Raw genomic sequence first — 27,000 nt, 5'->3', positions numbered from 1 at the left:
TCAGTATGGAATCACTGCGTTCACCTGCAATGACTTGATCGTAGCTTATTTACATTTCCACCTCATACACAGATCTTTGTATTTTAAAAGGCAGCTATCCAGAGTGCTTTCCACAATTAACACAACACAGGTTTCCAGCTTGAAGGTTATTCCAGCCAGCCACAGTATCTACTTCCAAAATTAAACCTGAACAGCTACGGCTGGCTGTTTAAAGAGTGTCTCCAATCTCCAAATCACACCTCATCTCTCTTGAGCCGTGGCCCTCCTTCCCCCGCCGCAGTATGTGCTTTACTTTTTCTAAGTCCGGATTGCCTTGATCATTTACATCCTTCCTGAACTTCTCTGTGGTAATATGCAAAGGCTGAAAAATCATGCTGTAAGCACATGGAGCAAGGTTTGCTAAAATACATGATTAGATGATTAGCCAGACTGCTAAGAACCTTACGCAGGAAGCAAGGATTTGAGGCTCCCTCCCCTGCAACAGGGTTTCAGAGATGAAGTGTTCAGTCGTAACATGGGACACCCTTTTGCCTAGTGCTACCGTACTGCACCCTCCCCTACAGAAGCCCTTCTGATATTTCTTAGGCACCAGAGGGCATATTTCTATTAACAGACTCAACCAGAAGTGAAGGATTCCGCACTCTGTCCTCTATTCATCCCCACTGGCAACTGCCGGCGCAGCACCCAGGCGTTCCCAAAACAGCTCCTGCAGGACACGCTACACTGCAGGAGGAGCATTTCCAATGTCAACGAAGTGAAGAGGACTTCTCTTTTGCAAGGGGACACATCACACCCCACACCCCTTTTTAGTATAGCAGTCTTCAAAATGACTACATCAAAGCTTCATTTTAATTGACACTGAAAACCTGTTTTCACTGTGCCCTTTAATACTTAAGGTGACTAGAGTAAGTCTCTCTATAAAAGAGCAGGTGTAAGAAACTAGTCAAGAGAAGAAGGGGGAAAGAAGAACCCACACCGTTAGCTGTCTGGTATTTATTACTTTTTAATACAGAGAAGTCACAACAAAATATTCTCTAACAACACACGCAAATGATATCATAACCAATTATTTTAATTTCATCAACATTCATTTGCTATGTACATATTCTTCCATCTGCAAAAGTGCAATCCAAGAATGTCTCAACAAGAAACCGTTACGGACAAGTATATTTTTGAGGGGTTTTCTCACCAGTGGCCTTAAAACAACATGTTTGTCCTCGGTTACCTCGTACAGCAAAATGAAGAGTACATGGGGGGGGAAAAAAAAGAAAAAAGAAAGAAATTGGGTTAGATGCCTCCTTTATAGGAATATTCCCTATTTTCCCAACTAAATTCATTATGAATACACTGCTCACTACCGGAGATGTTAATGCAAATAGACTACAGGATAGTGTATGGGCTGTCTATAGAACACCGTAGTTTTAACAAGAATTTCAGGCTGATCACCTTGGTAGATGTCAAATTACACATCAGCATGTAAAAGATGTCCATTGTGTTAGTTACGGTTATCAAAATTTAATTTTAAACATCCTACTGATGGATGAATTCATTTTTACACATCCAAAATATGAAGTCTATCTAAATGCAAGCCTCTCGTATGGAAAACAGAGTTAACTACTGGAAAGAAAAGCATTTGCACATGCAACTCCTATTACTATCACAAGGAGTATCGTGCACTTAAGAGTAGAATGGATCTCCAAATCCAGAGGACTGTATTCTCGTTTACGAAACGTATTTCAGGCACAATTTAATCTGACCACAGGCCAGATTTAAAAGAACACACAGCATCAGAAAAATGAAAGGTAACAAAGAGTAAACTTTAGCCAAACAAGCAAAGCAAGCAGCTCCCTAGCTAGGGAAATCATTTCCCTTTTGACACATTTAAAAGCTCATGGCTACTTCCAGTGCTCGTCAAGATGGACAGCAAACCAACTGCAGTCTAGTTTAACCTCTGAAGTAGCCATTAGGTCCCAAAGAAGTTACCTCTGCCTTTGTACTTATGCAAAGCCCAGCTGAAACTCTCATGGCCAAAGGGTGGGCCTGACTGCTTGACTGGAATCATGCATATTACAAAAAATACCGCATTTTGCAGTAACCCAAGACCAGTTTTCAGTACCAGCAAGAAGCAAGGAAAGCATTCTCTACAAATTAGGGACAATTTACTTTGGAGTGAAAGTTCAGAGGAATCTTTCCATAGCTCAGCTGGTTTCCATTGAGGATCATTTTTACAGTGCTACATGTGCTGCAAGCCTCCAGTTGAGAGATGTGTTTTGCAAGAAAATAGGCATTTCCTCAAGCAGTAGATAAGACTCACTTAGCGGCAGAATTAAAAGGAAAAGCTGATGGAGAACTAAATCGTTTTCTTGGATAGATTTGTACGTAACTCCTTGTCACTGTTAAGACTTCAAATACGCTTTCCCCTTCCCATTTTCTCAGTCTGCTGCATTCTTGGTTTTTACTTTAATATACTGTACAACCTTTCATAGGCTTGTGTTTTTAAAGCTGGCCAAATTCCCTTTCTCCATGTCTACTCATTCTCGATTGTCATACATACATGTCTGGAGAGGCATCTAAGTACTTAAAGGACAGAATTATAAATTAAATTACTCTAAGGAAAGCAAATGAACAAGTATTTGGAAGGACTCCAGATCCCACTTCTCCTCTACCACGTGCATTGTACAGTGACACCTCCCCTCGTCGAACGCATGAAAAAGTGGGTACACAACACCATGTAGCCTATGTGGGAATCAACACCCTAGACTCATGGCATGAGTGACTAGCACTCAAGACCAAACACTACAGTTACAGATGTATCCTTTAATTTTTCTCATTACAGGAGCTTTGTCTTTGCTGTGTGATTTCAGGCCGCTGGAACAGTCTAGCCGTTGTCCATCTGGTCTGGTTCTGCCAGGCAAAGCAACTCGAAACCTTGTTAGCCACCCTAACTCCATCAGGTTGCTCAACGTACCATCAAAGCTGAAGGGCCCATCCTCCCTGAGGAGTTAATTCAAATTATAACTTGATTGTTCTCCGTCTACACTGCACAGCTAACCAGGTTTTATCTGCTAGACACCTTCTTCCAGCCCAGGTATGCCTGGACCAGCTCCTGCTCCTATGGGCAATGGTTACAGTGCTGGTCCCACTGCAACTGGGCTCGGTGTTACTTGGTTTGTGGTAGCCACACCAGAACAGTGTTAGAAGTCCCCCAAAGTCCTTCCCATAATTCTCCTTAAAAAGAAAGGTTTTAAAAAGCCAGGTTTTCCCAAAACTGGCACAAACAGGGAAAAACTGTACAAAACCCCAAGGAGGTGCTCCAGACCCAAAACCAAACACAGGAGCGAGGACAGGAGGGGAGCGCCAGTGATGAAGGCTACCGCAGCCTGCTAACATCGTTGTTCAGACCAGCAGTGGATCACCAGTGTAACTGTACGAGATAGACAGTCTGGATGTGAAAACCATTAACGTTGAGCTGGCTGGCTTCTAAGGACATTACCACTCAAGTTAGCAGGAAGTGATCTGTGCCAACATAAGCCCTCTGTGCAGCTCGAGTATTACCAGAAGAGTGGCTAATGCTAAAAGGAGCTAATTCTGCAGTGAAGACAGCCAGGAAATAAAACTGTGAACTTGGCATTTTTATGCACAAAGAAACATGGATATTCAGTTTGAGTTTTACACGTGCACATTAATTTCTTAAGTTAGCAGAAAGCGTAATTCTCAGTCCAGCATATGAAACACTTTTTTGGCTTCCGACTTCTTTGTTTTCTTTCCCAGGGTGGCAGAGTATCATATCAGGGCCATTTTCGAGACCATGATTTCAACAGATACACTCTTTAAAAAGATTCTAATTTGGGAAAACCGAACAACTTCAGAAGAAACTAAAAATAATCCCATCTCATAAACAGAAACAAACCCCACACCTCTCGATTGGACAAACACTCCATAAATACACTATGGAGAAAAGCAAAAAAAGCCCCTCCCCTAAATCTCAATTGGCTTGAGAAACCAAGCAAAAGATTAATGACCTATTTTAAAAATTTTATTTAAGGAAGGGAGAAATGGGAACCAAGAAACAACAACTGCAGAGTCTACAGGGCCAAGCCCTCTGATACAAATTCACTGCCTAATGCATAGTCTATTATGTACAGCACAGAGGCATGCAGAAAGTAAATACGCTAAGTTTGCTTTCTTAAAAAGTCTCCAAGTTTTTAGATCCTGGACTTAACGCAATTTTGAAAGACAAAGGTGCAGCAATTAGTTGTTTTAAAAAGCAACGCCATGTTTTGTACTCAGTACCTCTCAGCTCTTACAGGTCTGACGGCCCAGATCCCACTTCATGGTCCTCCTTCCACACCAGTCACACCAGTCCGCAGCAGGCAGCAAAGCCTCAGCCCTAGCAGACACATACAAACACATCCCCATTCAGCTCAGCCTGTTCCTTCCCTAAAATGTCTGTGAAGAAACACCTTTAAATAAAGCATTTTAAGATCTCCAGCTTGTTTTGGTATGAACAGGTGACCCGGCTGGGCACATGACAGCCCTGGTGGAAGCAGCACTATTGCCGTATGGTCCGTCAGTGAGGGCAACGCACATCAAATGCACACGGCAGGAAGACGCTATGCCAAAAAAAAAATAATTCATTTCAAGATTGTATTTTCTGGCATACATTTACATTCACTTGTCACAATACCTTAGTTTACCCCGTCTCGGGAAATCTGAAAGAAAGCCTGCTGAGGCAACTGGCAGCACGGGGCCAGCTCCTGCGCCCGTGGGAACCAATGCGAAAGGCTGAATTCAACAGTAACAGGACGGTTTCTTTCCAAGGATTTCCCATTTCCACCAAGCTGGAGGGGCAACAACCCTACACAATTACCCACTTTCCAACCTGACGTATTTATCTGTCCTGTATGTCTCCCCATACCCTTCCTATAAACTGTATTACAATTATACAAAAAAAATAAAACCAAATCATTTTCAGCTGAACTCCACCCCACACTCGGGATATATTCAAAGGCCATTGAATTGGCTTGCCTCCAACCTTCACAGAGATCTTGTCAGGAGGATTCCGGTTTTAACAACATGTATATATATATACATATTAATATGTACACAGACAAAGAAGCTGCTCTTTCAGTTAGAAAAGAAATTAAATTTCATCACAGAATGAATCCTATAAAAAGATATGTAATAAAGTTGAAATACCCATAAAATAGCTATTACTAAAGCAAAGCTTTCGTCAATAAGCCTCCAAAACTTTAAATGAAGAAAATGGCTTCACGAAGTGGTAGTCTAGATTTCCACAGTGAGGACACTGCTGGACGTTGCTGTATTCAGAGAAATACTGCATGCCAATCCGTACATCTATTACTGGCTTCCCACAGTGCTTACAGTTCAGTCGAGCCTGTAAAAACAAAGAAACAAACAAAAAAACCCTTTTGAAATAACCAAACTCGCCTCCGCTTCTCGCCTCTGAAAAAGAGAGCATCGCACGCAGCCCCCTGCCCTGCCCTCCTCGGCAGGAGACGGGGTAAGTCAGGAAAGTGGCAGCAACGGGATCTGCTGGTAAGGGCATTCCTCACCCGGACTGGTAACTCGCAGGCATACACAATGTTTTTCACATGAAATACCACCGCCAAATTCTGGTGAGTAAGCTACCTCCCACTCTGACTGACAGGAGGTGGAGAATTTCAAAGTTTATGTACACACACAATTCTTTTGTGATTGATCTCTGAACCAATTCCTCAATCCCCAGAACAAGAAGTGCTGCCTCAATAAATCATTAATGAAGCCCCAAAGCGAAGAGAGAAATTTTACATTTGTACCATGCAATTCAACCGTTTATGCTGACGTTTGAACATGATCTGTCTATGAAATATAACAGCATTTTAATCTTTCAGCTTAAGAAATGTATAACTCGATCTACTATATCAGCATGGCATGGTATTGCATCACTTTAGGTATCTATTTAAACATTTATAATACGTACCAGGTTATACAAACTAAACATCACTTCAAGCACAAAAACTATTCTACAAAATCCGACTGAGAAAGGACCAACATTAACGGGGTGGATATGAGAAATAATTAAATGTCAAGGGTGAGGACAGACAGAGCTATTAATGTTCAGCAGTAACAAAAAAAAGTAAGTCTTCAGAAGACATCTAGCTGAGAAACCCAGCCCATTTGATGTAAAGAAAGCGACAGGCGGTGTGAAAGCTCAGCAGGCCGTTTGAAATACTCAAGAGAAGCAGAAGAGATTTGAGACCGTAAAGGAGTTTAAGAGTAAAGGTGGCAAATGAGCAGCGAGGGCCTGAGCTGTACCATAGCTTAACCTCGCAGCCCAATATGCTAACGAAAGCTTCAGCTCTCCACTGAAAAGAACAAAAAATTATTTTCTATGGCAATCTTCATTTAAGGAATTTTCCTGGGATGAGGAGAGGAAGAAATTATTAAAGTACTATTACTGTTGCGACAAGACTCAAAAAGAAACAAACCATCAGCTCCACAGCCATCTGCTCTGCTTGAAAAACAGAAATTCTAAGAAATACAATCTAGTAGGGCATGGATTTGTATGATTTTCTTAACCAAAGTGTTGGTTTCCCCCTTGCTACTGTCCAGCACATCAGCTATCTGCAGTAACCTGACAGTGGCTACAGTTCATTATCCAACATGCACATTTGTGATGTATAATTAAATATTTTGAAATAAGGTATGAAATCATTCAAAATAGAAATTAGCAAGGCAATTCGGAGTTAAATTATATATCATATTTAAATGTCATTCCTCTGTATGCACCGAATCATCTGTAACAATCACGGTGAAACAATAATGCGTATTATCTGGCAATCACAGTCACTGCAGCTGATGATTTCATAGTCAGTTCTATTACTTACCATGTACTGTCACACTGTCCATTAATCACATAATTAAGGCTCTTGTAAAATGAGACCTAATTCTTGTCTTGTATATTCAACAGAAGCAATTCAGATTTAAATTTCCTGGCTTTTACAGAGCTAGCAAGTCAGCATCAGTGTTTTATCTTTAAAAGTCCCTATTATTAAAAAAAAGTTACAATCTCAAGAGGCACTAAATTTGGAGGCAATATCTCTGTCTTTAATTATAATTGTTAGCAATGTCATTTTATCCAGTAGCAGCAACTCCAGAGTCTTTTGACACATTTTGGTATATATGTTAAATTTAAAATAAAATGGCATTTCGCATATTGACAAACCTCTTAAGCATGCACAATACCATGAAGTGATCATACTTTGAATGACTGCATCTCTGCGAGGGTTCTGTTCTCACCCAGTAACAAAACCTGCGTGTCCAAAGGCAACAGCCTGCTCCTGAGCATCCCGAGTGGACCACTGAGCCGTTCCCAGACAAATGCTTTTCCCATGGCTCTCTACCCCTACCTACACAACAGAAGTGCTCTGCCCATCGCATGGACACTTCTCTTGGAGGCTGACGATGCTGCTGCCTCAGGCACGTACCTCAGGCAGTAACCCCGGGCCTCGGATCTTTCTCACCCAAGGTATAGATTAGGCAAGCATTTAATGAAAACTAAGCTGCTTCAGGCTGTGGTGGAGTACCATCACCAGAGTCAGTCGCCGCAAAGATTAAGGAGAGCTGGGTAATCTCCAAGCACAAAGACTCTTTAGACCTTTCCGTTCCCCTGGCTTTTTTGCTACAATTGTCTTACGATAAAACACAATTCAAACAACTATGAGAACCCTGAATACACGAAACATCTGCTCAAAATGTGCAACTGTCATTAAAATACTACTGGAATTATACCTGATGCCAAAGATACTTGCTAGGGACCATCCCAAGGATCAGATTTAACTGTGGATGCATTTAAAGGGGCTTTATTTAAAAACAATAAGTAATAACCACTGACCACTGCATTGTTTTTTGTCTAGCTATCGGCCTTTGTGCCTCATAAGTTAAGACAGAGACAGGGACTCGGTCAGCTTTCTTGTATTGCACTGATAGGTACAGGCTGGAAAAGAAGGATGAAAGAGGGGAAGGGAGAAGAGAAACACAAACCTCGGCTTCACTTATCATCACTTGGAATTTCACCTTATGAGTCTTATTTACATACGGTACTAACCTGACAACAGGGAGATGCTGCCAGAATATCGTAGGTATACATAGTTCCCAGCTGATGCCAGCTTCCATCCCATCGGGACTTGCACTTAATGCAGATAATTTTGTGAACCCCTTCTAAGCAGTCTACACAAACAGCATAGAGGTGCATAAGCCTTCCTGTGGACAGGAAAGACACTTATTAAGGAGACTAGAACAGAAGATTAAAACAGACATTTCCCGCAATGTATTATCTGCCCTTTAGTGATACAAATCACACCTTACTTTTTTTTTTAAAGGGTGAATGATAAAGTAAAAAATGTTTCTCTATGGGAAATACATAGGGCTTGACTGAAGCTGTTTTCCAGGGATGCAAAACTCCGGGATTAGTCATCACCCTGCCCACCCTCCCTTCCTCCGTTTGCTGGTAGACCTTAGCAAAATATTTTATAAAAGGAGTTGCTTAAGCTCAGTGAACAGATGCCAGGTTAAGCTATGTGATCAGCTGCAGTGTTTCCAAAACGAGGATTGTGCCCTAGCTTCATCCCCACCTGACAGAAGAAGTGGAGAAGTGTTGAAGCTTATTAGCAAGCTGGGTACAGATTCCTTTAACAACTTGCCAAAATCTTCCAGCAAAGAGGGAACTAAGGACCTAATATTCCTCATGGAAAAAAGCAACAGCCAGAAGAGCAATTTTCTTTCATGTACTTTTTCCTGACCATTCATTTACAGTAAGTATATTTAAAAACATTATATATTACACATACAGATCTTAACATGTCATTCAGAACTATGAATCTTTCGAGCTCTATCATGACCTTAGGCTCTGTACACACAATGACTTTCAAAACCTGAGTTATATTGACTTCCAAAAAAATCAAGCGGCCCAGACTTGAAAATGAAGGATTTTCTCTACATAAATGTTACTAAACTCACCAATGCAAAATCTGAGATGCAAATTTCACACAAAACAAAAAGCCCCACACAAATTACAAAGAGCTGGCATCTAGATTATTCCTGATTTGTAGTGATTGAATCCATTTGTAATTTAATAGTTGGCTATTAAAAGTGGGCTGACAGAGAGTACTAATTCTGTAATATACCGTATTTTGCACTGCTATACAAGACAAAGTTAAGAAGTACTGCAGTTACAGATCAGCTACAAAACAGGACTGCATATAACACGTGTTTATTTTGGAATGCAATTTGTGTTTTTTAGCATCCAAGTACTGAACACATCACAACCTGCAATTTAAAGAAGACACACATCTCATACCTTTTCTAGCTAAAAGGGAATAAAATATTAACAATTTATGATTAGTCCATACCAGATACTTTAAAACTAATGGTTTGGTTTTTAACTTGTTTTGTTTTTTAAGCCAACTATTTTAGAAACATGAGAAGAGAAGCCAGATTCTTCTTGAAATATACATACGAAATAAACTTGCTAGTATGAGCTGGTAAAAATTGAGTTATTCCACATTGACGTGTTCAGTTGTATAAAATGTGATGTGATGAGACTGAAGTGCAAATATAATAAACTCTGTTCCTGAAGTGAACACTTGAGATTGGATTGAGATTTCAAACAATTTCCCGCACAGAAGTTTTGCGTTGTGCAGGAAGATAAAATAATTTTCCTCATCTGAAGTTCTGCACTGCTCCCACACATTATAATACTGCATTTCCCCACCGCTTAATTTTCAGGATCCTTGTTATATAGGAAATGAGGCACCTGACATCTTAAACATGCCTGAAATAAAAGAAGTGATTTTCTGTACTGAAGAGAAAATAATACCCTGGAACAGCACCTTGCAAGCTTACTTCCATTTCAAAGAGTACTTCTGATAACAAACCATTTTACCCAGGACAAGGAAGTAAAAATTTTAACAATTAATTATTCATGGTATCTTGTCTGAGCAAGTTTTTCAGATGTATCGTCCAATCGGTAAGGAGCAATTAATTAAAAAAAAATAATAATTTCGCAGAGTTTCATTCTTGGTGGCAAACGTTAACAAGTGACAAGTTTCACTATTACTAAACCAGCTATTAGTACTGATAAAATCACAAGCACATTGTGCATGCCTCCCCACCAAAGAAATAAGCATTGTTATCTCACATATGTATATTCTGTTTATCCTGGAGCTTTTTTAGCTCTTATATTTGCCTATCACTTTTTCTCCTTAAAATACATTAGGCAAGACAGAAACAATAATGTTAGCATGACTACAGTTTAGTGACTTAGTGCAGTGATTGAAGGAAAGAAAAAAAAAAACAACACAAAGTTTGTTGAGCAAAGGAATGTTACATTAACACGTATTATGACCATGCATGGGATATAACATATTTTATTGAAAGGAGAGAAATTTAAATGTTAAGATACCTCTCGTCAAAGCCTTCCCAACACACTTTTCAGCATGTAATTCTGTTTTTGAACACCAAACTATGAATACTTTCTCTGACTTATTTTAGCCATGCTGGCTGCCAGCAGGCTGCAGGACAGGCGTGTGCTGCCATGTACCACCCTGATCACTTAGTTTGGGACACAGCTTTCAGGAAGAGCTGAAGCTCATCCTAGCCCACATCCATTTGTTTCTCTAGGAGGAGAAAAGTAATACACGCCTTGGTCTCAACTCAGCTTGGAGCTGGGACATTATTAGGATGCAGCCCAAACAGGTGGGAGTTTGGAAAGAAGTCTAAATCTACACCCTTGCTGCTTCAACCCACCATATTAAAAGCTTGCTTGTACTACGTCCGACCTCTCCAGGCCAGTGTTAACGCAGGCCAGACTACAGTCCTTTTCGTATAACAAAAAAACAGTTTGCTATAAAACAAAACTGATATTCTTTAGTCTGAAAGCAGATGAGAGGCATCTCATCTCACCAGTGGTACAAATGTAACTTTCACCCATGCTGCAGCACAGCATGCTTAAATTTAAAAGGTTGTTGAAAAGGTTGATGTATGTCTTGGAGTAAAGCTCACGACAGATAAATCAGCACGCACACGCTACAGAACAGAGTGGCTGGAAAACCTTCCCATGGTCTACCTAGAAACCAGATGAGAAATCTCTTAACTGTAAACCCAAACACAAGGCATGGATCTTTCTACACGGCATTTGCTCCTTGTAATTCCTTCCTGAGTGTTTCAATCTGATCCACGTGATAATTTGGACGTGACTTCAAGTTTTACAGAACTGCTTAAAAATGCAGAATCGGGATGAAAATCTAAAATGGGAGGGGCAGGGCACAGAAGGCAGTTCCATCATTTAATGAAGCCTAGCATGACTGACAGACAACCTGTACCTTGAAGGTGACAGGGAACATCATATTCAATCTCATCGTGTCTCGATGGGCTAAGGAACAGGGTCCCATCCACCAGCGGAAACTGTTCAAACACTGGCAGCGCCCTGTGGCATAGCGCACAGTTTACAACGTTCCTGTGGCTGGCACTAAGAGCAGCAAGGATAAACTTCCGAAGGTCCTCCCCTTGGCCCACCTGGGCATCGTCTTCCATCCGCACATGGAAAGTATTCAATTTATGCCTGGGGATGTGAGTCAGCAGCTCAGATAGATCGAGCCTTCTCAGAAACTGCACAGGGGCATCGAAGTGTCCTGATCTATGTGCTTGCAAACCAGCTGCCCCGTAATCAAAATGCGCGTTCCTGAACATGCCCCCACCAGCCATGTTCTTCTTATGGGGCTCCAGGTGAATGGCGTTCTTCAAAAACTCTCCTAAGTATCGCGAGGAACGAGGGCCACTGAAATGCGTGGGGGCAAGAATAGAGTAGCCGGTGGGCGGGGACTGGCCGGGAGAGACACAAGGCGAACGAACTGCATAGCTGCCGCCCATGACGCCCTTCTCCTGGGAGTTCTGCCTGTCCATCGAGTGCCTTCGCTGGAGGTCATGACTCAAGCCTTTCTGCGGCTTGTTGGTCGGCCTGCCCTTTTTGGCCTCCTCTGCTGACTCTGCCGTGGACCTTCCCGTGCTCTTCTCTAACACTGATTTTTTCTTCTTATCATCCTGCATTCGCTTCACCTGGTACCAGTCAGTGTCCTTCTTTAAATGACCCTGCCCACACCGACAGGAGCAAAAGCGAAAAGCCAGGTCATATCCCTTCTTTGTCCACATGTTTTGGCGACACTGCTTTTCGTTCCAGCTCCTGGCTCTGCCAATGCAATTGAACTGGACGAGAATGCTGCTTTCCCACTCGTAGAAGCACTGAAGGTGCATCCAGGTGCTGTACGGACAATGCTCGTTGTTGCATATAACCTTCTGGTAGTCATCCTTCTCCAGGTCCACCGGCCTTCCAAAGCTACAGATCAGTGGAGTAGCACAAGGGGCTTCTGTGGAAGACAAAACAGATACAGTAATTACTTAATGGCCCACTTACTGCAATACTTCTTTAAACGTCGTCCCAAATACACACACGAACTCTTATTTGTGATCCGTATTATCGAAGGGCCCCACAAGCACCAGCTCTGGGTCAGGGCAAAAAGCAGTCTTTGCCAAATAAAGTTAAGTACATGAAAGGAGATACGGAAATGAAGGAATAAGGAAACAAAATGACATTACAGTTTTGTTTAATATTCAAAGCCAAAGCACCTCAGAAGCATTAGCCCTCCTCAAGGGTTTGTGGATACCGTTGTAAAGGCTTTAAGAAGTAAGGAGAAAGCTTTGTGGATATTTCTGGAGGGTTGCTTTGAAGCCTGAGAGACAACATGGGGCGAACACACAGAGATGCTTGTTTGAAAAACAAGTAGGCAACACAGCCTGGCTTTGCTATCGCAGGGGGAGGCAGGAATTGATCTTTTCTTTGGGACTGAGCAACAGACAACAGCTAGGGAGAGAAGGAGGAAGCAGAGGACTTTGAAAAGCAAGACTAACAGCTTATGTTCCTAGTGCAGAAAGGAGGGCCTTCATTACATTGCTCAGGCAAATACAGACTATACCACCATCACTGACCTACTGGATAGCTAAATTTCACAAACCAAATAGTTCTGCAACACAGACAGGTTAAAAAACCAAATGCCATGTCGTCTTTTATCAGCAAAGTAGCAGCCTTTGCTATATCCTTGAGCAAAGAACAGTTTATTTCAATTCTCTCCCTGCAACAGTATCAGCTTCTACACAAAAACTTTCTACAATAAATGTTCATTTACAGACCAATGACTTTTTCCCTTCCCTCACTGAAGTACCACAGACTACAAACTACTCCCATTTCTGGCTGCTCAGTTGCAGCTGGGAGGCACAGAAAGGACAGGAAATTTTCAGCTGGAGTTTCTACTGGATCTTAAGAGTTTCTAATTATGAAGGTTTCAGATGCTTCGTCAAGTATTACAAATATTTTTCCGCTGTATTTCTGACTTCCTACTTCCTCCACTTCACCAAAAAATACTGCTCCAACAGGGCTGGCAGGCTGCCTTTTAACCTCTGTAATTGCTGCATTCAAACACTAGCAGGCTTCTTCAGGGTCTTCCATGGTCAAGTGCCGTCTCACCCTGAGCAAAACAGAGCAAAAGGCTCCCTGCAGTTCCCAAGTCTCAGCCAGAGCTCCAGGGCTTGCAAAAGAGGTACACCAAGCCTCCTGGAGAGAGGCTGCCGTGATCCAAGTTTTTTTTCCTTAGGACTTGAAATTTCTGTCTGATAAGCAGGGAAAAAAGCACCACTCGGTTGCATTGCTTTTAATCCCATTCTTGTCACTGCTGGCACAAATAATACAACATAATTTGCAGTGGGATGATAGGTTTTACGCCGCTATGTTCACTTCTACTCAGACTTTCAGTAATAGACACACTACCCGTCATCATCCATCCTACAGCAGTAATACACAGACTAGATGCTTTACAACAACAGATCTTTGCCATACTAGTGGCTTTGCCCCTTCCCAACAAGTTGTTGTTAAAAGGCTATAAACAAACAAACAAAATCTTCACGGTTATCTTCAGTAAATTCAAGATTACGGTAGCTCTTAAGACCTATTTACCCAGAAGAGACGGGCACAAAGAGTACGAGAGAATTTTCCCGAGCCATTCCCTGGAAGATGCCACATCCTTCACCTCATTTGTCTGTCTTCATTTTTAATGCCAGAAGTGGCACAGCTGCAAGGAGAATTTTCTGCAATACCTTTCCTTCAGGGACTAGACTATAAACTGCAACCAAGGTGCATTCCCAAAAATGTTCTCTTAAAGCAAAAAAAAAAAAAAAAAGGCTATTTCATTTCAAAGTGTGGACTTGTTCAGTCATTAAAGACAAATTACCGAATTGGAGAGAACAGAGATAAGAGAGGCATTCCCTCAGGACTCTTTGGAAGTTCCTTCTATACATGTGACACTGACATTCTTACTAGTTGTCTCGGGTCGCTGAAAAGCCCACTAAGAACATGGAGGTTTTGAGATGTCTTTGAGAAGCATGAATTTTATTGGCTACCAATGGCTAATTTTTCTCCACACTTTTTACTGTGTATTATTGAGTATAACGTCGCTGGCCAAGAGCAGAAGTGAATAACTTACCTGCTCTGAAATAAAATCTGTCAGTTTACCAGTTCAGAGTTCTCCCACCCATTCTCCCAGACTTCGATTCAAGTCACACTGTGCCACACTAAGCATGTCTGCAAAGTTCTTCTTCGTTGTCAGTCATTCTTTCATTATATTTAGGGTCTGAAAGCATAGTTCGCAATTATAGCATCCTTAAGAAATTCATCTCAGAAAGCCAGTTAAACTGAAACCATTAAAGGCAAATCATCAGAAGTCAGATGTGCAGCAAGATACCGGAGGTACCAATATGAACAGTTCTCACTTACGCATTTCCTGTATTCATCTATTTCGGTACATATTCCTTTCCACCACTGTCAGAAGGCAGGAAGAAAGAACATGCCAAAAATCCACTTAAGCTCCCCCTGTGTTTCGGAGTGTAAATGTTCTAACAGTCGCAGGTATAATTATAGCTGACAGCCGAGAAAGTTAGTATACAGACAAGTTTAAAGATCTCCACTTCAGAATAAAGACTTTACACTTATTCATCCATACTGGCATAGTTAACTGACTAAAAAAGAAAAGTGTTTCCTCGATTAGCCTTTGAACATGTTTTTGGTTTTGGATGCAAAAACATACGATCTCTAGGCCCCTGAGAAGTTTACAGCCTCTTCGTTACGTGGACAAAAAATGCAATTAATAAAATAAGTGGCTGAAATACAGAAAAAAACACCACAGCCCATGTATTCCACAGAACATGTCCACAATTATTTGATTACGAACGTGTACTGGGTGTCTAGAGGCTATCGTAAAGGTGACTTTCAAGAGATTTCTTCCCCTTTTCCCTGGTTGGTCAATGGAAGGACTGTGGAATGGGATCTTCTCCAGCTTCTCCTTGAGAACTTACAGATGCCAGATTACCCAAGGAACTTCCCACACAGCATAACTATGAGAAAGAAAAAGCTTCAAGTTTTAGACAGCAATGTCGTCTTCAACATTTACGTTAACTAGATGCCTACAAAGTTTTCAGACGTTCCCTCATCTGATCTTCTATCTACTCAGTGTGAATTGGCTAGTCACACAACCACTACAGCAAAAGCAGGTCTAGAGCAGCAGGAAGAAAGCAACGGAGGGAACAAGAGCCTTCCCCCACGCAAAAGACTCCACCGAATTGTTCAATGGTGGCACTGAGATCGCTTTGGAAAACATCATTGCTAAGAGGAGAAGCTGGTCCCTACCCACCTCTTCTGGGAACTCACCTGACATTTCACCACTGTCACTGTAGTAGCACAGGAAATACTAGAAAACCAACAGGTCTCTGCCATGTTGCCATGCTCCAGAGTAAGGTTAATGCCATGCTAGTCAAAGCACCTGCTTTCACTGATACAGGTTTGTTATTACGAAGTCTGCCGATTTGGAGAAGGCCTTGATAAAACCGCTGCAGTATTTCCACAACAGAAACTGAAGAGCCCAGCATGGCTCATGAAAGTTGTCTCAGTAGGAAGTTCTGCCGCTTCTGTAGTATCCCCATATTTAAGAAAGCAGAAAACTCCACTACCTGAAAAGCGTATAGAAACCTCAAGCCAACATTTCGTTCTGCCTAAGATTTCAAATTCCAGCAGGTCTATCTGTACAAAACAGACTGTGCAGGACTGAACATCCCTTGTAGACTTCTCTCCATTCATGTCTCCTGCCAAACATAATCATGCCACAGGTTCCTACATAAAGAACAAATGAGAAACAGAAAACAAAGCAATTTTTTGTGCAACTTTCCCAGTTCACAGCAACAGATATGCCTTAGGAGCAAAAGAGACAGCATTCAGATCACTTAGTATGGGAGCCACATTAGCAAATGTGAAGAGCTCTTCCCATCAATTCACACCCTTGAAAGTGCTCTGGGTTATTTAATCATCATTTTATAAATGAGACAAAGCACTTATTACAGAATTACAAAACTTTAAAAATTCTTGTTATCAAGCCCTTCTATTTCCCATTAATTAGAAATGCATTTTGAGATTCTTCTTCAAAAAGTCAGAGCTAGGATCATCCTCTTAGTGTTTTATGATAACAGTACAACGATTACTGTCAAGAGGGACAATAAAGGGGAGTAAATAGACTTTCACATGGCCAAACTGCCCATCCACACCTGCAGCCCCAAGCTGGTTTGTCACCTGAATATAATTTGCTTCCGAGTAGCTAATAGCTCAACAGATTTCTGGTTTCCAAAGTTATAAAATTGAACTTCAGGAAAAATGAAAGATTACCAGGTATCAGAGCAGCATCCATTCTCCCAGAAGACCCTTCTGAAAGAATGCCTACATGACCGTAAAAGTACCTCTACTTTACCTCTCAGTTTCAAGATGGTTTTCACAGCCTAAGAGAACAAAACAAGACAGCGTGCAGTTTTGCGTAGCAGAACGGCATTGAAGTTTAGACACAAGCGCACGGCTGTAACAGAGAGGCTGCCCAGTTGCAACTACAATTGCACGCTGCTTCTTTCTACAAGTTATGTTTCCACATTAAAAAATAAATGTTTTCTCATATTCCACTGCAGTGATTTTGATCAGTGATTCTGAAAATAGTTGCAAGGGGCAGCACATAAATGTCCTCTAAAACAGAAATAACATACAATAGTCCAAACAAACGTACATTTGAGCAAAGATAGGTCATTGTTTAAACAAGGTTATGTTTTATGTTTGACAGAACTACCATTTCAAAAATGAGAACGTGATGGAAGACTGCAAGGAAGCTGGTTTGGGTGTTTGGCTTTTTCTCAGTTTTTCCATTCAGGTTTATACACATCAATAAAAGCCAGGAATAGAAACAGACAGTTGAGATAAATCTCCTTCAACAAAAAAACCACATTAACCGGTTTCTACATTTTAATAAAAAAGGAGAGTATATGAAGGCGACACTTCCCGTTTTATGACCCAAACAAAAGCAGCAGAACAACGGCTGCCTGAGGAACTTCCCGCTGGTGAAGTAAATGGAGGAGAATGTTGTTTACTTCTGTTTACACACCCATCATAAAACCAAAGATGCACCCAGCAAGCCAAATGCAATGACTCCACGGCTTCGGTTTCGTGACTGCTCTCATTTGTTCCAAGTTCTCAATGCGAACGCCTAAAGCAAAATTCGCTCTTCCACCCCCACGTTCCCACATTATCCATTGTGTGAAGCACTAGAGTTTTTCAGTTAGTGGACAGAAACAGATAATTATTTCCTGTACTCATCAGCGTAGGTTTCAGCCCACCGCACAGACTTGCGATCGCTGGTAAAGCTCAAGGGGGGTGTTAAACATGTGAGGCTGGGGGCAGAGGAGAGAGAAGCGCGGCGGCTGTTGGAAGAAGCAGCCCTACTGTCATCTTAAAACAACTGTCAGGCAACGGTAGGTTGTTATGGATCTGGAAAAAGAAATTATCAAAAAAAAAAGGTAAGGTCTTGGCACTGGATTGGCTGCAAGACACTTAACTATGGCTTGCTATTGGTCTACCGTTACTCTAGCATCATCTATGCCAAGGACACTTTACTTGCCAGCACATTACTTAGGCCAGAAGGGTACCTATGGGACACATACTTTACAAATCAAGCACTTTAACCCCTACCACCACTTTCCCATGAACAGTGCTCCCTTCACAACCCTACACAGCTAGGAATTGTTCACTCTGCCAGCTTGAACCAGAGCCGAGTCAGTTCTGTGGAAGGCTACTCCCTACCAACCATCTGCACCAATCTTCTGAATTTCCTCTGCCATCAGCATAGCTTTATTTTAATTGAAGTCATACAATATTATCGTGCTACTACTGTAATTCAGCTGTAGAAAATAAACCACCACCACAACAACAAAACAGACTGAACACAAAACTTGTATTAATTGTCCAATGTGTTTGCTTTGGTGAACCTTGGAACACAATCTCATATTCAAAAGATTACCAAGACGTGACAAGATGGTATTGCCATTGCATAACTGCTTAAACAGTACAAATAACACAGCAATACAGAAACGATCAGTTACCTTCCTAAGAGCCTGAATGCAGCAGGAAGAATGCAATGGGAAAAAATGTTTCACGAGTGGATCCAAAATGCAGGCTTGGATCTTCAGTGCAGCAACAACAAATAACAGCCAACAAAGAGCGAGAGAAGTCTTCCAAAACAGCTCGGCTCATGGCTTATATTGATAACACTCCCTGATGATGACTGATGTCTCTCCAACACTTCTTAAGCAACCTTTGCAGACTGATCGAGATGAAAGTTTCTAGTCATTCTCTGGGAGGGAGGGGAAAAAACAAGACAGCAGTACCTGGTAAGCCGCCTAAAACACAGGCTTTCTTCTGTGTCACGAGACTCCTTCTCACATTCTTGGAAAGAGAAGCCAACACCAGAAGTCCATCTTCAGTGAGCAATGGAGAGAGACCTCAGGCTGGCGTGACGCCCAGCACAGACCCATCTGAATCACCTTTGGAGAGCCACTGATTCCAGACAACCCCCCATCGCAATGGGAGTCTGGCTGATAGCTTTCCACATGTAAGCACCTACATATTGACACTTACGTGCCAATCTGGAGCTCAATCCTACCCCCAAGGACCAAGTAGCTGCAGTCAATATTTAGGCTCAGAAGGGGCTTAAAGAGAACAAAGCCGTAAGCAGCCTGGCTCTACTTGGCACACTCACCCCATGTGCAAGATGTCACTAGTTCTATTAGGTGAGTAGTTACATGAAGTGATCACCTTCCCCTAGAAAAGATTTCAGGTAATTTGGAGCTACTAAACCCTGGTTCACCTGGAAATTCAGATGACAGGACTCCTGGAGAGCTCAGTAGGTGCTAGAACCATCTCCATGCACGTCACTTACGCTGACTTCATGCTTGGCCTCTAAGGAAGTCTCTTCACAAAAAAAAAAAAAAGAGAAAGGCCTAGCAACTACACAGCGGAGGGAAGATGCCATGGAAATCATGAAGGCTTAACTCATACCTGCCACGTTAATACCTTCCAACTTATAGCACAGTCAGAACTAATGCCTGTTTATGAAATCAGCAATTAGCACATGATACAAAGTCAGTTATCTGTGGCTCTTACTCAAGCACCCACTCCCAGCTCAGCCATCACCTCACCAAAGTAAGTCAGAAAGTCAAGAGCAAAACTGTACAAACTGAGGAGGACAGGCACTTACAGGTGCACAGTAGTTTTGCAGTTTGCTTACACAGCCACCTGCGCTCCAAGCTGGACCAACTGCCTACGCCGCTGAAATCCCTCATGAGAATTCACACGGCCGTGTAGAAGTCACCATAATCCGTACAGTTATCATCTAGGCAACTTCTTTCCATTCAATACCTGTCGTCTAAACACAGAGAACAACTCTGTGGGTGGATTTTTCTGGTGACTCTCATGGTGAATGCAGAGGTTAGAGACTATCTCAGGACTGGTGGCATTAAAGTGTTTTGAAGCTTGGCTGTTGCTTTGTCCGCACGTGAATCATCCTCACAGAAAAGCATTTCCACCATTAAATTCTCTTACTGTAGCCTTCCAATAGCTTTTAATACCTTGAAATGTTACAGGAAACTAACCCTGGTGCCTCAAGAAACAGACATCCTAATAACTAAAGCAGACTCTAATGCACCTGCCCTAGCAAGTTTTCAGTGGCAAATTCCAACTCATGCTGGGAATAAAGAGATAACTGTGGCAAACAGTAGATGCCCTAATACCAAGCACAAGATGTAAACACCGCAGACTGGACTTGCCCGGATTCAGAGCGAGCTAGCCACCAGACCCAGTCCAAAAGCAGAAGAAGGGAAGAGAAAAAGGAGAAAAGGTTGAATCAAGTGGTATCAGCACCTCTTTTAGTTTCAAGTCTAGGGATGTTTGTGTCATTGGTCTATCCTTCCCAAGTTTCAATATGACAGACAGTATTTTTATTTCCCATGCCAAAGGCTAAAGAAGCTGGTAGAAACTCTGTGGGAAACGGGAGATGCAGTCACCCTAGCTGCAGTACCTAGCATCTCTGCAAGATAGCAGCTCCTGAGTGTGGAGCTGTCGGTTCCAATAGACATCTCCCTCGTGATGCTGTGCTGGCTCCCAGCCCTGCCCATGTGCCATCTTTGGCATCTGTGCAGTATACAGAGACCTCGACTGTACACTGCTCCCAAAATGGGTACCGGTAGCACGAAGTGGAGACGGGGAGTGCCAGGCACACTCAATAGCCAGGCTCTGATTGAAGCTACCTCCTCTCCCAGCAGGCATTCAAGACAGGAACAACAGCAATATCCCTCTCAAGCCCTGGAAGGAGGACTGATAGACTCTACCATTGCAGGAGAGACAGAGAGAAAGATACAGGTTAAAGTGAATGCTCTCAAGATAAATGTCACTGAAGTCTACCGGGAAATGCCAGTGCTCTACGCAAAATCCCGCAAGCTTTCAAAACAGAATTACCCACTCCAGTGACTAGATTACTGCTTCAAGAGGCCTCTCTGAAATTATCTGAATTTCTATCAAAACTGTTTAAAGAAAGCCCATGCCCTACTAATGCTGTTGTAATTTAGACACCTTGAAGATTAGCTGGAGTATTTTACCCTGAGCTAGATGCAAGGTTTACCTCTATTTTTCTCCCTCACATATGCTACAGGAAGAAAAGGAGAGAAGGATGGACATCTGCCAGTCATCACAGTACTTTAATATCAAAGGATGTCTCAATATGCAAGGCTGTAAGCGAGGCTGAAGAAAACTTACAAATGTCTCCAAGGACTGGAAGTCATTTTGTCACTACTTGTTAGATCACTGGGAGGAAGATACGGGATGAGTACGGACAAAGTAAAGCAATCAAAAAACTGTATTTCCTCATATGAAACCTAACAAACATCAAGCCTAACCCTTATTCATGCAAGCACTACGCTTGAACAAATGACTAATCACAGGGACACAGAACGCTGTCAGGGCACCGATAACCATTTTTGATAGCAAGTAACTGTTAAAAAAAATTAAATGGGTGTTTACTTGCTTGCATGAAAGGATAGTATTTATTTTATTCAGTAATACCATAGACATGATTCCATTTGCAAAGATTTGCAGAACATGAATTGCATTTGCTACAAAAGCATGTAATTGCATAGTTTTAAAAATCCTAAAATGAACATGAAAGTCCTTTCGAACCCGATTTGCATTGATAGAGACAGTGAAATCTGCATTCAATTGATTTCTGCAGTTAGAAGAACTCAATGGAATTATGAAGCAAAATGGCTTTCCTTCAGAAAATTAATCGGTATTAAATTTTGTAGTCACTGCAACAGAATAGAAACTTAATTTTCCAGGTGGTCTCACCGACATCAATGGGACTCCCTCAAGCTAAATAATAAGAAGGTGCCAAGACGGAACATCACTAGAGTGCCAAAGTAGAATTGGATGTTATATGCAGCAGGGAACATTTGACAGCAAATATTAATCCATGCTTAAATACTACAGCAATTCATGCTCTAAAAATACATTTTTAAATTAAATATTGCACTGACAAATTTTCTGGCCCTCTTTAACTATCCCACCTCCAGGATATAATTTTTTTTTTTTTTAAATCTTAATTGTTGGCCAGTCACAGCTTTCAATACGTTAGTCGCTGTTGCGCTGACTGATTTTCTTCTTCATACACTTGTCCTACATTAGCATTTTTATTTTAAAGTAAATCAAAGTCTTAGAAACTTGTGAAACCCAGGTGAAGAGTGTGCAAAAGCACAGCTAGCCATTTTAAACCCAAGTAACTACAGACAAGTTCAGAGCCCGGCTAGCGCGGTGGGCACTGCTCGCACAACCCCTCGGCTGCCGTGGCAGGAACTCCACCCCTGGGAAACCATGCTCCAGTGACACCTACAGCAAGCGCCTCCACCAGCTCCCCCCCAGCCTCTTCTTCCCTGAAGGACTCTCATGCCCTGTAGAAATCTGACCTCTGGCAACTCCACCTGACAACCCACCGACTCGCCAGCTCTGCCACTTGTGCAGTTCAAGGGCTCACCTATGCCAGAGGGGAAAAAGTACAGTCTTAAAACAGGTGGCCAATATACCGTAAGATGGTGTTTTAGAGACAGCTATGCCATATTTTTTTAGTTGCATTTACCTGGCTATAATGAACCCCACGTTAAAGGGGGAAAGCACAGATAAGGAGAGCCAGCTTCTCCTTTTCTCTCATCTTCTCATAGCACCAACGCTGGGGAGACTGGAGTGACAAGGAGATGAAGCAGCAAGATGCTAAGATAGCGACCATCAAGAGAAGGAAGAGGACTCGGGTCTACTGGACAATGAGACCAAGAATGGAAACAAGGCAAAGAAAATGGATGGAAGAAAGAATTTTAGGGTCAGAAACAACTATATATGGAGACCAGAGCAAGAAGTTTATAGGCTGGAGCTGACGGTGTAAAAGCGGCCAGGCTCAGTGGGGCAGAAGCAGAGAAGGAATTTGCCACTCAGAGCCCTCAGATCTGAAGTAAACCCTGTGGATTCTCCTCTTCTGCTGCTCAGGACAAAGTAGCCACAAAACGTCTTGCCCCCTCACATTCATTTATGTCGGCAGATGAAGGTAACCAACTATTGCCATTGGGAACGCTGGTAATCCACAAGGCTGGAGTCAGTGGGGTAAGTGCACAATCCCATGGAGTTGCTGGTCTAATTTTACACGATGCTCAGATTTTCCAGTTTGATTAAGAAAAGTAACTCAGAAAATTAGCTAGAAAAGTAAAAAATTATTAGGAATATCATTCAACCACTCTGAAGACAGGGAATCTAAGAAATAAGGCTTTCTGTAACAGCACATTTCAGTTTCCCTGTGCACTGTGATACTGTTAAATTAGTGTGTGTGTCCGTCCCCCCCCCCGTGACCTGTGCCTCATTCAATGCAGAAAAGGGATGCACTTTGGTCAAGAAAGATTAATATATCATATACAGAATTCCTGCTTGGTCTGATGGAAGAAATAGGAAAGGAAGGCACAGCTACAGAACGTGAATCCACCTTGTGGGCATCATCCCAATACCTGCTGAAAAGTTGCAGTGCAAGATGGAGAAAAGCCATCACATCTGGTCAGTGGTTACACTCTCCACCTTCCCGATTCCCATGTGGGAGTCTAGAACCCTTCGATTGCAGTTTGAGCTCTGAACATGCACACGTTAAAACACCACCGAAAAAAGCATAAACAGATGCCCTCTTGGGGCAGGGGAAAATCAGCCTACGTTTCTCAGTCATGATGCCAAAAATTGACTGACACTTTGAGGGGAAATTGTGCAGGGATTGAAGCTAAATTTGTCAAAATGTTAAAAGGGAACAACATCTTTCCACTGTAAAGGGGTGCTATAACGACAGTTCCATATTACATGGTCAGAGCTGCACAGAGAAGCCCAGAGGAAATTAAAAATTCTGTTTCATTATGGCATGCGGACGGGGGGCAGAAACAATACATGGACCACATAATGAACTGTGAAGACTTCAAAAAAAATATCTGAACCACTATCCCTTCCCTGAATAAAGCAGGGTCCTGATGGGACTGCGTAATTAGACTGTCATACTGACAACATGATGCAAAGCCAAGGTTTGCACAGACAATCTTGATTTTGCAATTATTAAATCTGCTGCTTTCATCTCTGCATACTTGTGTCTCATATTAATGAAAGAAAACAGGTTATGTTATTATGATCATCTACTGCTTTTCCAGGGTAAAAATAGACTGGGAGAGCGATAATATCAGACACATGCAAATTACTCCAGGACAACATACAGTGACGATGCAGGACAGAAGAGCGAGCCCAGGGATGAGGGACGCAGAGGACCAGCGAGCCTGGGCAGCACGAGTCACAGCATGCAGCTGCACAGTCCAAAAGCAGCACAGCGAAGACCTTCCCTGCACCCAGCACGCTTAATCCGCAACCCAGATAATCTCCCGTGAATAATCAAGAGTTGACTGTGTACAGAACTCTATTAACCTCACAACTCACTGCAGCTGGCCGCGTCCTCCATAAACTGCTTAGCGATCAAGTAACTGTAAGTGCACGGCCTCTTACAAACGTCTTGAGTCTAGTAATGGGATACTTGCCTCCAAGACCCTGGCTATACTACATAGCTTCATTTCACATTCATCGGTTTTGAAGACTTGGGGGAATCCATTATCATCATCTAATCTTTTCCTTGCACTTGAGAGCCGGATTCCCAGCCCTGTAGCACAACAGGAGCAGTTTCTCCTTTCATCAGGTGAACCAAAACTGTTGAAAGCTTTGGACTTATCAGTGAGAATACAATTTATGAAACTTCTGGCTCAGGATTATCTGATGGGCAGTAGCTGACGTAAAATAAAGCTAGCAACCACATCTACTCCTCCAGCCTTTATGATTATCTGAAATGAAAGGTATGACTAGACGCAATGATCCTGTCAAAGCAAAGACCAGGTGTGCTGACCAGGCGCTCAGAGCAAATGCCGAAGCCAATGTTGTACCTCTGCTGTGAGGGGGAAAAAAAAAAGGGGAGGGGGGGGATTTGACAAAAGCGTCGAGGATGTTTCTGACCACTGACGTCATATGGAAGCAGGGAGAGAGAGAATAAAGGAGCATCTCAGGTTAGCTCTCGGAAAGGCAGCCTCAGCTTCTGAGGACACTGGCCAGCACAGAGGAAGGTCACGTAAGGTACCGGGGGGACACAGTCTTACAGCTGAAGGAGACTGACAACCTGTCCAGCTAGCAAGCTGTACCGCTACCAGTGTTCACTGGCATCACTTTCAGTGGCATCTGCACAAGGAACAACGCTTTGTTATCCCCACGCAAAACAGCCACACCAGAAACGCACCTCTGCTTTCACTTGTGCTTGAGCAAAAAAATTTGGAAACACCGTTTCTCCTTGCCTCAAAAACTACAAGCCAACAGCATCACGTATGAGACACCACCTGCAAAGCGGACGTCAGGCATGTGACATCACCGGACTGAAATCATGATAAAAATGCTCCAGAAATTCTCTAACTGCTGCTAATCTTTTTTTTTTTTTGCCCCTTGTTCAGTCACTTAGAAAAAATAGTCAAAAAAAAAAAAAAGGAAATTCTAAGCATTCTTCATGATTCTCTGGAGTAAGTAATACTCTTCTAAAAGCAATCTGGCAAAGACCTTGTGAGCTAAAGTGATTCGCAATTAATTGCTAATATTTCTAAGGAAAAGTTTCCATTAAATAATACACAGGAATCAGACATCTTGAAAACCAAAGTAAGATTCCTGGAGCTACCTTTGGCAAACAGCAGCCAGGCAAAACTACCGCCACAAAGTATAAAACCAGTTGTAGCTACCCTCCCACTTTTTCCAAAGCATGGAGAGTAAAAAGCTGAAGTCCAACTTGGGAGGGGAAAAAAGTCAAGAGTAAAGAGTCTGCGCCGCAGTTTGTAAATCTAGCGGCAGACCTAAGATGTGGCTTAGCAAAAAGTGTAATAAAATCCTAGCCTACCTTTAGTTTTAGCCTGAAATATCATTTTGCAGCAAGACGATCTCCAAACATGGCTAGCAATGCAAGTTTCTGCAAGAAAACACCTTACTAAAATTGCTCTGAACCAAAAGCCAACCCACCAACCAAAGGCAGCATAAAATGGTTGATGAAAAGTGAGCGTGTTACCCTGACAAACCCAACCGCTGTAAAACGACAAACAAAACGGACCGAAAAGTAGGACTCCATTTTTAATTGTGCTGAAATAAAGTCGGGATTTTTCAACTAAGCGCTGAATAAGCCGAGACGCGGCCGGAGCCGGCGGGCGCTCCACCTCCCGCCCGCCGCCGGGGATGCGCTCTGCCCCCCCGACCGCGCTCCCGGGCCGGCGGCCCCCCCCGCCTGCCCGCTGCTACGGCAGCCGGGCGCTGCGGGGTAGGCAGGCTCCCGCCGCCCGCGCCGCTTTCAGCACCGCCGCCGCGGAGGCTCCCGCCCTCCGGCGGGTCACCGGGCGGGGACACGCCGGCGAGCAGCCCCCCGCCCCAGCCGCGCGTTTCGGGGAGATCCCGGCGGCACCAGCGGCGGCGCAGGGCCCCGGGCGGCGCCCGCCCCCCGCCTCCCCCGGCCCCGCCGCCGCCCCCAGGCACACGCCCGTACATCCCCTCTCGCCGGGCGCTCCCCCGCCCCGCCGGGCCCCCCCCGCGCCCCCCACACGCCCCCCAGCCGCCGCCTGCGCCACCGCGGGCCGCGGGAGGCCGCGGGGCCCGGCCCGCCGCTCACCGCTCTTGACGTCTCCGGGCGCCGCGCCGCCGGCGGCCGCCGCGCCGCCCGCTCCGCCGCCCGCCCCGCCGCCGCCGCCCGCCGCCGCCGCTCCGGCTCCGCCGCCAGCCGCGGCGCCGCCGCCCGCCGCCGCCGCGGCTCCGCCGCCCGCCGCCGCCCCGTTCTCCTGCTCGTCGCCGCTGCTGTTGGCGCGCTTGTTCTTCTTGCCCTTGCCGCCCTTCTGGTTCGGCATCGCGGGCCCGGCCGCCGC

The 27,000-nt window shown here is 43.4% G+C and overlaps 1 protein-coding gene across 4 annotated transcripts; it reads right to left on the bottom strand.

Moving 5' to 3' along the window:
- Positions 1-983: 983 nt before the first annotated feature.
- HECA (hdc homolog, cell cycle regulator) lies at positions 984-27,000 on the bottom strand. 4 transcript variants are annotated; one of them, XR_012994920.1, is made up of 5 exons: positions 26,751-27,000; positions 11,385-12,425; positions 8,111-8,265; positions 4,294-5,398; positions 984-1,225 (listed from the first exon to the last, which is right to left on the bottom strand). XR_012994920.1 is itself a non-coding variant. In XM_076333724.1 (5 exons), the coding sequence occupies exons 1-4, from the start codon at positions 26,980-26,982 to the stop codon at positions 5,234-5,236; spliced, it is 1,593 nt and encodes a 530-aa protein (XP_076189839.1). In that variant the 5' UTR covers positions 26,983-27,000; the 3' UTR covers positions 984-4,613; positions 5,200-5,233. The 4 variants fall into 4 exon arrangements, 3 of the variants coding, with proteins under 3 accessions (XP_076189839.1, XP_076189840.1, XP_076189838.1); XM_076333724.1 differs by having other exon boundaries at positions 984-4,613; positions 5,200-5,398; XM_076333725.1 differs by having other exon boundaries at positions 984-4,390; positions 5,200-5,398.

Source organism: Aptenodytes patagonicus, chromosome 3 (genome assembly GCF_965638725.1).
Source record: "Aptenodytes patagonicus chromosome 3, bAptPat1.pri.cur, whole genome shotgun sequence".
Taxonomy (NCBI): domain Eukaryota; kingdom Metazoa; phylum Chordata; class Aves; order Sphenisciformes; family Spheniscidae; genus Aptenodytes; species Aptenodytes patagonicus.
The sequence above is the reverse complement of the archived record's forward strand: the minus strand, read 5'-3'. Positions and strand labels throughout refer to the sequence as shown.

Coding starts and splice junctions, on each gene's coding strand:
- HECA (XM_076333723.1), bottom strand. CDS start 26,982: ATGCCGAACCAGAAGGGCGGCAAGGGCAAGAAGAACAAGCGCGCCAAC. Junction 8,266..11,384: donor TGTTCCCTGTCACCTTCAAG/GTACAGGTTGTC, acceptor TCCTGTCCACAG/GAAGGCTTATGCACCTCTAT. Junction 5,399..8,110: donor CAGCATCTCCCTGTTGTCAG/GTTAGTACCGTA, acceptor TTGTTTTTACAG/GCTCGACTGAACTGTAAGCA.